The following is a 10,286-nucleotide window of genomic DNA, read 5'->3' on the forward strand; positions in this document are numbered from 1 at the left end:
GCGATATAACACCACATATCTTCAAACTTTTAAACTGAAAAGTTTAATTGAATTTATGAATGCCTCTCACTGATAAAAGGGCTTCCATTGGAAATGTTATTATTCAAAGCATTTACAGTGTAATGACACACAAGCAGACTCCTCCGTGAGTTGCTTCTCATTCAGCGGTGGACGGCTTCAGTTCCTGGGGGTTGCAGGAAAAGCAGATCCGATGAACTTCTTCCCATCGCCGTAGAGGGTTTTGTCCCAGGTGTAAGTTTGGATTATGAGCTCCTTTCCTCCCAGGCTCAGACGACACCTGCAGATAAGGGACAATAAATTTTAAAAAAGCGGAAAAGATTCACATTTCCTACTACACTCCACAGAATTTTGGTTCTTCAGAAACGTTTTGTTAGGACGGCAACCCGATCAGAGTCACATGCCTCATCTGCACCTCTTTTTCAAAAACTTCAGATACTCACTGTTTATGACATCAATATCTCTCAAATATGTGTTTTTATTTTTAAGGTATATTCAGACCATGAAAACTTTCCAAAGCACTTTAAGACTTATTTTAAATTTAATTCTCAAGTTCACTCTTATCCAACGCGTCAATCTTTAGATCTTCATCCTCCAAGATTTCTGACATGCAGAGGTCAATTTATTGTTCAATTTAGGGACTAAATTATGGAATAGCTTTTCCCATCTGGCAAAGAACTCACAATGTCTAAAAGCCCATTTAACTGCTGTTTTAAAGTTCTAATTCACACACAAATACACTTTTATATCATGTTCATTTTTGTTTCTATATTATTTTTGTTATTCTCATTATAAGTTGTTGTTGATGTTATACATATATTTTTTGTATTATCAGTTTATTACAGTCTTATAACTATGAAATTCTAGGTGGAGACTTTAAATAAGCTCATCTGGGTTTTCTGCCTCTCCATGCACTTTACACTATTTGTTATCTTTGTCATTTTATTTAATTCTAACTGTGCAAATAAACCTAAACCTAAAACATGCAAGATGACATTGCATGACATGTAGGTCTACTCACTGTTTTCCAGGGCGAGTGATGTAGCAGAGGCTGTATAGGGCAAAGTCAAATTCAGGGCTGCAGCCGATGACTGCAGATCCAACCTGCTTGTAGTAGCCCTCCCACATGAACTGCATCCCCATGACATCAGGATAGCTCACCCACTGATGTAGGAAAAACAGGATGAATTAAGTAACTGCTGCACATGTCACAGTTTAAATCAACATGTTGTGGATGCTTACAGGCCCATTGAAGCTGTGGCTGTAATAGTTCAGCTTTCCTCTTTTCTCCAGAAGATAAAACTGGATCCAGTTGTGGAAACCAGACACCTTCCCTCCCTTGATCTCTCCTATAACAGAATGTGTTTCTTAATAATCGCAAAGAAATATTTGCAAAACATTTGTGGTGTTTGAAAGAAATGTGCACGGTCTGAACCTGCAAAGATGTGCTCAAAGCCGCTGGAGTCCATCTTGTTGTTGTTGCGGGAGTACAGACCGAACCACATCATCTTCAGGTCATAAAGGAAATCTTCCTCTGATGCATAGACGCCTGAAAAAAGATAGAATTACACTAGAGCAGCTATTCTCAACCTTGGGGTCGGGACCCCAATTGGGGTCGCGAGATGATTTCTGGGGATCGCCAAATCATTTTGGAAGTCAGTGTGTGTTAATGTGTTTTAGTCTTTTTGGTCACTTAATATCTTTTTTTGGTCATTTTGTGTCTTTTTTTGGTCATTTTGTGTCTTTTTAGGTCATTTTGTGTCTTTTTTTGATCATTTTGTTTCTTTTTTTGGTCATTGTGTGTCTTTTTTGGTCATTTTATGTCTTTTTTGGTCATTTTGTTTCTTTTTTGGTCATTTTGTGTCTTTATAGGTCATTTTGTGTCTTTTTTTGATCATTTTGTAGTCAATTTGTGTCTATTTTGGTCATTTTGTTTTCTTTTTTTGGTCATTTTGTTTCTTTTTTGGGTGATCGGAACTGTGCGTGTGAGATTGTGTTCAGTGAGCGGGGGTCACAGACAACATGCATGTTAAATATACCAGACGTCTATGTGAGGAGTGTTAACCCAGTATCAGGATGTACTGGTTCATATAGACTGAGTTACCCTTGGTGTAGAAGAAAGCAAACAGCTCTCTGCCCAGCTCAGTGTTGGACATGGTCTCCTTGACGAAGGCTTCCTGCTCAGCGAGCTGCTGAGGACTGAAGTCCTCCGCCGTTCCAGTCATCCTGTTGTAGTTGTCCAGCACGGCGAGGAAAGCAGCATAGGTGGGTCTGGAGAACAGAGCCTCCTCATTCACGAATCGGAACAAACTGGAGGCAAAAACACAAAATGACACACAAAAAGGGGTAAATACTGCACATCAAGATCAAGACGAAGAGGAACCAATGAGAGAGTGCCTTGGTAATAACTTCTCACGGTTTAGACGCAAGGTCGTCCTTGGCGCTGGTCTCGGAGTCGGGCACCAGAACCTGAGGGTCAATGATCAACTCTGAGGCTGAGGCCTTGTTTGAGTCCAGAACAAAAAGCGTCTCAGAGATAGCCTTGATCTCAGCATCAGTGATCACACCACTTCCACCACCACCTGCGTCACCTGCAGGACATCACACACACACACACACACACACACACATCTTTATAAGTGTTGTTATTTATTCATTTCAAATAGGATAAGCTTTTATGATCTTAAGAGGGGGAATTCAGGTGTCGCAGCAGCACAAGACAGAAGTTATTACAGATAAGTAGAGAAATAAAAACAGAATGCAAAATAGCATAAATAAAAATTAGAGGTATTTACAGTTCGTACAACAGTAGAAGCAAAAAAAATGTTTACAAGAGCAATTACAGACAAAGTTACTGTGCATGGTATTACCAGTGGTTAACAGTTAAAAATTATACTTACTCAGGTTCTTAAGTACAGATTTGGGGTATTTTACTTGAATATTTTTTATTTTATGCAACTTTATACTATATAGGAGAGTAATGTTTCAGATTAAAATTTTACACAAGTTATAAACAGACAGAGAATATAAATATGATGTAAAATAATATTGGGAGGTATTAGAGTTGTATATATGAATTCTTAAATATATAAAATAGTTCTTAACATTGAAATGCTGTTTACATCAGCAATAATATAAAACAGTGCCCCTATCTGTCATGAGTATTGCTTTATATCCTTAAGTTTGTTGACAATACTTTTTTTTAACTTAAGGACAATTTGGAAAGCAAGAATTTTACTTTTCATGTAGTTTATTTAGGTTAAGTATTCTCACTTAAAATTAAGAAGGCCGAGAGGATCTGAATGCGCTTCATTCTCTGGCACAACAGCGACACCTGCTGGTCAAGTACTGAAAAAATATTTGACCAAAAGAGGTCAGCTCCAAAAGCTAACAGTGGTGGAATAAGTCTCCAGATCTTTTATGTGATAAAAAAAATACTAATGAAACGGTGTAAAGATACCCCATATCAAGTAAGGAAGAATTATCAACTAAATGTACTGAAAGTATTAAAGCAAAATTACTAGTTTTCCAGAAAATATGCCCCTGTTTTTGATATGTTAATATATATTTTTAATAAAATAAGTAAAAAAGTAATAAGTAGCATTTTGCTGTAGTAGCATGTCGATGTGGGGCTAATTTTCACTACTTTATATACAGTAAGGTAATTTTTTCTCGTGGTTCCCAACCTAGGGGTCAGGCTCCTATAAAGGGTCGCAAGATTAATCTGAGGGGTCATGTGAAGACTTTTCTCTAACCTTTGCCATTATTTTTGGGAAATATTGGATGATTTGAGCCTCAGCTATTTAAATCATGAAAAGTTAAGAGGGAGAATCTATTTTTTTAGTTAAACAGCCCAAAGACATCAGATTGAGAAAATGATCTTCTTCAGTACAGTGGGGCTGATTGTTCGACTGCTGACAGCTTAGATTCAGAATCCAACATGTGAAAGTGACCAGGTGTCGAAGTAGCTGCTCAGGAAACATAAACAGAGAGAAACTATGTGACTAACAGTGCTGATATACTGTGTGGCACGTGAGACGGGTCAGCTACAGGTGACACGTGGTTGTTCTTACCATCACAGAGGTCTGCGTAGTCGCTGCAGCAGTTTTTGTACTGCGCGCACTTGGAGTTGCAGTGGCACTCGTTCTGAGAGTTGTATTTCTCACCACATCTGCCTTTACAAGACGTGGCTCCAGCTGGAAGGGAAAAAACACATTTGTGATGATTTTCTTCAGAAGTCTACAATGCAATTAGTTATAATAAGTGTTTGTCACTCACCTTTGCATGTTTCTACGTAGTCAGAACAACAGTCTCCGTAGCGCTCACAGGACGGGTTACACTGACAGGAGAAGTTATTGTCTGTTCCATAACCACAGCGGCCCTGACACGAGTCCAGGCTGTCTGAGAATCAACAGCACAATTTGCTCATCCTTTTTATAACTGCATTACATGGATATATATATAAACCTGACATAATAGATTAGTGTGAAAATAGAGCAGAAAGAATCCCTTACTGCTGTATCCGTGGTGGAACAGGGTCACACAAAGTGCAAGGACAACAATGACCTTCATCTTGGCTCAGCTGCAACCTGAAAACAAGGTGAAGTGACTGTTATCATCGTCCCCCTTTTATAGCAAGTTTCACATGACCAATCCACACGCAACACTCACTTGAACCCAGCCCATCAGTCAGGATGTCAATCATTTCATCATGATGTTGTCTCATGGATGAAAATGTGTTGTCACATGTAACTTCTTTATGTAAATCTTTTGTTTTTTGATAGTAATGAACTTTTGTAAAGCATTAATGAATAATAGAAAAACACCTCAAGATCTTTAAGAATAATCTTTTTTTTTAAATGTAGGCAATACATTTCTCTTTGTTTGTTCTATGTGAATCTGCACAGCTGCTTGCACACAGGCGGCACTTTAATGTGTCAAAATAAAACCATATCAGGTGCAAAATGTGATTATACATGCCATCTAAGGTCATACACTAGTTCTTTGTCAATTAATGTAATTTCTGTTACATTAACACTATGCAGCTAAATGTCTCTTTTAGCCTATTGCGTTTTAAAGTTATATTATCCAAAACAATATTAAATTTATTTAAAACGTTCTATTGCAGCTCTCCTGCCAGAGTGACCAGATGCTGTACTTCACAGGGTTTGTGCAAGATAGCTCAAAATACTCAGATAAGCTCACCTGCTTCAGTGTCCCTGATCGTGTTGAGTTCACATGCTCCCACTGCAAATAGGTCCTTAACTTTACACTTACAGTAAACAGTAAAATGCATATTTAAGTTTTGTGGCTTTCAGTTGCTTTTAAACAAACAATGTTAATGCACTTACAGTAGAAAAAGTTGCATTTCTAGTTTTTCTAGGTTCTTTTGGGAATTGTTGCCCTTGTGTTGGTGCAGTTAAATTACTGATTGTCGCTGATAATTATACATGAAAGTGCAGGATTTTTTTTGCCTCCAAACAGTTTACAGTTTTCGATGGACGCCGTTAATGTATTGTTGAATAAACCTAAACCTAAAAAACCTAAAATAAGGTTAATTGGTTAATTAATAGGTAATTTTATAACACAGTATTTTTTTAACCACCAGAAAGGGGATTGCTAGCAGATATCTCCATTAATTGTTTAAAAGCATTAATTAATTTGAGCAAAAGTAACTGATGCAGGAATAAGTGTCAAGACTTTGCTTTTTGAATACTGTTTTTAAGAATCAGAAATAGACATTTTTAGGTCAGAATCATACAATCTCTTGACAGAATATTCAGTGGTCAAGTAAGCCTTGTATTTTTCCTAAGTAAATGTAAAAATACATTGTTACAAGTTAAAATCCTGCATTCAAAATATTACTTAAATAAAAGTATTAACATCCAAATATACTTTCAGTACCAAATATAGATGTTATTCTTTGTGATTAGACTTGGTGTTGTAATAATAAAAGCAAAATCAATTTAAAAAAAACCCACACATAATAAACCATTTTTATTATGTCCTGCTCTTATACTTATTTTTGTTTATCTTTTTTTTTTTCCTTTTTCAATGTTGGACTGGACTGGACGTTATTTTAATCTCTAAGTGTCTTGTAAATATGGAAAATTTACATTAAAGTTTACTTTGACTTTGATCAATAAAGCATAATTATGCAGTCATTCTAGTTGTGTGTCTATTTCTGAATTTGCAAAAGTAACTTGTAGCCAATGTTGTCAAAAATGTGTAGTGGAGTAATTTAACAAAAACATTTTTACTAACATAAATTGAAATTACTCAAGTACCTGATTGTACAGAAGCACAGTATGTACAGTATATATTTTTTTCAATTTGTCTGTTTTATTTATTGTCTTTTTTCTTCACTTTATTGTAAAGCACTTTTAGCTGCACCAATAAATACTATAAATAATTTTAACTACTAGTAAAAAAAAAATATTATATATATAAGTAATAGCAGTATCATCATCATCATCATCATCATCATCATCATCAACATCATCATCATTACTACTTAAATATATTTCCTAAGTTACATTACATCACTAAGAATTGAAAGGTCAACAGACTTTTCTGTGTATGGCTTCGACAACGCAGCTGTCCTCCCGCACTACAGAGGGCGCTGCGCAGTAATACGCAACTTTCCGCGGAGCCGTTTTGTCCCTTCACGGCTTCCTTACACAGCGTGGAGTTCAATGACATTCTGAGCTTTCATAAGTCAGCTCTCTTCTACAAGGTGTAAAATGTCTTTATCCTTTATATTCAGAGCAGTTACAAGAGACGTTGCAAAGGTGAGCACATTAAGCTTTACACTTGGTTATATTTCTAACAATTCACTTTAAGCTCGAGCTGTAATTAGCTGGTTTGTTGGTTAGCTTCCTCACTTTCTGATTCCCCAGCTCAACGTTACCGGGCCAGTTTCAATGTGTTTCCTTACATTGTCAGTCTTATTTCATGTTCGTTATAAATAAATGTGGCTGGATATCTCTGTAAAAAAAATATGCTTTAAAGTGGCATTTGTTGTAGCAAAGTTGTGGCACATGCGACTGTCTAATAAAGACACAGCCTCGGTCACTGCTTCTTGTCATGATACTATACAGACTCTCTCCTGCTGTCATCCTCAGGTCAGCCTCTGCCAGCATGTACAGTCACTACACACAGGTTGTCAGCTCCTGGCAGCTGAGAAAGCCCTCCTGGTGAAACTGCGGAAAAGCACTGGATACACTTTCATTAACTGCAAGAAAGCTCTGGAGAAGTTTGACAATGACATAGCTCAGGTAATCCCCTGCTGTGTCTGCACTCACAATACCAGTGTGCTACAACAATATACCTACAGATTGGTGACTAATTAAAGGAAATAATCTGACTGAATGAGTTGAAAAACATAATGAATGTAGATTCTTCCACAGAGATGTACTGCCTTATACAATTCAGCAATTCAGATATTATCACGCTCCGTGGATTGAATAATAAAGCTGAACAGGCCCAATTGACCTTGAGTTTCTGACCTTATTTCTATCCTGATGGGAATGTTTTATTATTTGATGAGTATGTGAATCCTATGCTATGGTCTTCATTCACCAGATTTCAACTCAGTTAAACACCTATTGGAGATTTTTGAACCAACGCTTTAGACAGCACTGGCCACCACCAGTAGCATCCAAACACCAAATGAGGGAATATCTTTGAAATATTTAAGTGTTCAGCCCTCCATTAGTGTACAGAGACTTGTAGAATCAATGCCAAGGTATATTGAAGTTGTTCTGGCCCTTATCTGTCAGTATGTGGGGACTGCTGAAACAACTAACCGTGTGACTGTTATTAATGTGATTTGTTAAACTTTCAGGCAGAGACATGGCTACATGAGCAGGCCCAGAAGGAGGGCTGGAGCAAAGCAAACAAGCTGGAGGGACGCAAAGCCAAAGAGGGCCTGATTGGCATGGTTATAGGAGATAAAGCTGCAGTTATGGTGGAGGTAAGGCCAGTGGTGCAGGGGTTAATTAACAGTATCATCACTCAGGTTGGTTACTCTACAGTTGGTTGGGCATGATGGCATTCAGTAAAATCTGTTGTCTTCCTTCTTGTGTGTTTGATGCAGGTCAACTGTGAGACAGACTTTGTCGCTCGTAATGAGAAGTTCCAACAGCTGGTTAAGGACGTTGCTTTTGCCACCTTGGCTCACCACCAGAATAAAACCCAAAGCAAGGCAGGATATGTTAAGGTAAACTCATGTCATTTTCTGTAACTATGTAAATAGACACGCTAAGAAGCCGGCTAAACTGATGTGGCTTTATATTAATGTGATAAATTTGTATAGTATAATATTGGGTATATCAGGTAGCACTCTCACACAGGTAACACCTTTTTCCCACTGTTTCCATATTTAGGACTGTTTGTGAGGCCCATATAATATATGATATATACATTATCTATTATCACTGCTTACAAGTGGATGCAACACTGTTATCTCAAAATGCCAGAAAGCACCAGCTCTGATTCCTTTTCTCTGCTTTGACTCTGTTTACATTTGTTTTCAGAGTGTCCTGGCAGGTGAAGAGTTAAACAATCTCAGTGTGGATGAAGGAGCTTCACTTTCAGACAGAGTGGCTCTCACAATAGGTGAGTAAGAGAATGTAGTTGTTTTTTTCTGAGGTGACACTGCTCTGTTAGGCTCTAAAACACTAAAACCCTAACCCTGTGCTTATTCTACCAGAATTTTAAGATTTTCTTCAAATGGGATTTTCATAAGCAATGATGGCAGTATAACGCACAATTTTAAATTGAAGTTGATGTTGTCTTGTACATTTAATTCCTTGCAAATCTTTGTACGAGAAGTGATGTAACAATAATCATTATGGCACAAGGGAACAAAATATCCTGTGTGCTTATATGCTCACATGTACGCATGAGATACTGACTATACTAAAAAAAATGAACACAGAAGAGCAGACAAATTTCAGACTACTAGTTCGTAAAGACCAAAGACAGACCTCAAAGAGAGTGAATATTGGACTTGCAATAATGAGGTGGACACAAACATAAATTAAAGCTGCATATCTGCTGAATGTTTAAATTAGCAACTGTTAACAGATATCAACTTTAAAGGTAAATATGTCAGTTTTTTCACAACTTGTTTCTGCTGCACCCAAGTGGTCAAAAATCATTTTGGCAGGTTTAAATTGTTGATGACACTCAGTGTAAATACTGATATTTTAACATTAAATGTCAGTCATACATGATGTCATCCCATGTGTTGCCATGTGGAATTCAAATGTACACATTGTTTTCACTTAAATGTATAGCTTGTATGTTTTGAAGTGGGTTTGTAGTTGCAGTTGGCATACTTAAGCCGCACTCCTGTCTACTTCGCCAAACTGGGGACCTACTGACTGTAGATAATGCACTGAATATAAAAAAGTACCTCAAACAAACCCCACTTTAAAAAATCTAAACTATTCCTTTAACAGCAGAAAAAGGAGAACAAATGAAAACATTTTTAGTCTGGGCAAGAACTGTAAATACTTCATACTTGAGAAAGGACGGTGAAAACGAACCATTTAGACCTTTAAAATGAAGTCTTTACCATCTTTCAAATGAAGCACTTTTTTTGCTGAAATCAGTTTATTGCACCATTCATTGATTAAACAAGTTTCCCTCTTTTCTGTTAGGCCGCCTCGGTGAGAACATGTCAGTGAGACGGGCGGTGTCAGTGGCTATCCCTTCTGAGTGGCACTTCGGCTCGTACATACATGGAGGTGTGAGCGGCCAGACCGAGGTGGCCATGGGTCGCTATGGCGCTCTGGTAATTTTTCAGGGTGGAAAGGACGAAGAGCGGGAAGTTCTAGGACGTAAGTTGGGACAGCATGTAGTGGGGGAGGCCCCCTTGTCTCTGGGCAACATGGATGACCTGCCGTGCGGTGAAAGTGAGACGCGCCTGCTGCCTCAGACCTTCCTGGGAGACCCCAGTAGGACGGTGGCAGAGTTCCTCAGGGGTCAGCAGGCTCGAGTTTTGGACTTTGTCCGATTTCAGTGTGGAGAGTCAGCCAGTGAAGAAGCCAAATGAAGGGAGGAGAAACATTTATGTCAAATGATTTGTCATGTGGGTTTTATTTAATATAAAGATGAAATGCAACTACCCATTTAATCCTCAACATTCAGAAAGTGACACAGTGTCATCATGAATTTGAAAGCACAACATGTACAGCAGGTCAGCATTGATGGCTGATGAAATTACTGATCCAACAATAAAATGTTTTTTTCCCTGGAAA

The 10,286-nt window shown here is 37.8% G+C and overlaps 2 protein-coding genes across 2 annotated transcripts; one reads left to right on the forward strand and one right to left on the reverse strand.

Moving 5' to 3' along the window:
* Positions 1 to 4,605, reverse strand: endou (endonuclease, polyU-specific). Its single transcript, XM_059329933.1, has 9 exons — positions 4,533 to 4,605; positions 4,297 to 4,419; positions 4,092 to 4,214; positions 2,435 to 2,609; positions 2,123 to 2,328; positions 1,454 to 1,567; positions 1,261 to 1,367; positions 1,040 to 1,182; positions 1 to 298 (listed from the first exon to the last, which is right to left on the reverse strand). The coding sequence occupies exons 1-9, from the start codon at positions 4,588 to 4,590 to the stop codon at positions 178 to 180; spliced, it is 1,170 nt and encodes a 389-aa protein (XP_059185916.1). The 5' UTR covers positions 4,591 to 4,605; the 3' UTR covers positions 1 to 177.
* A 2,068-nt stretch (positions 4,606 to 6,673) lies between these two features.
* On the forward strand, positions 6,674 to 10,286 carry tsfm (Ts translation elongation factor, mitochondrial). Its single transcript, XM_059328498.1, has 6 exons — positions 6,674 to 6,809; positions 7,143 to 7,295; positions 7,865 to 7,993; positions 8,117 to 8,239; positions 8,556 to 8,637; positions 9,687 to 10,286. The coding sequence occupies exons 1-6, from the start codon at positions 6,762 to 6,764 to the stop codon at positions 10,079 to 10,081; spliced, it is 930 nt and encodes a 309-aa protein (XP_059184481.1). The 5' UTR covers positions 6,674 to 6,761; the 3' UTR covers positions 10,082 to 10,286.

Source organism: Centropristis striata, chromosome 3 (genome assembly GCF_030273125.1).
Source record: "Centropristis striata isolate RG_2023a ecotype Rhode Island chromosome 3, C.striata_1.0, whole genome shotgun sequence".
Lineage (NCBI taxonomy): Eukaryota > Metazoa > Chordata > Actinopteri > Perciformes > Serranidae > Centropristis > Centropristis striata.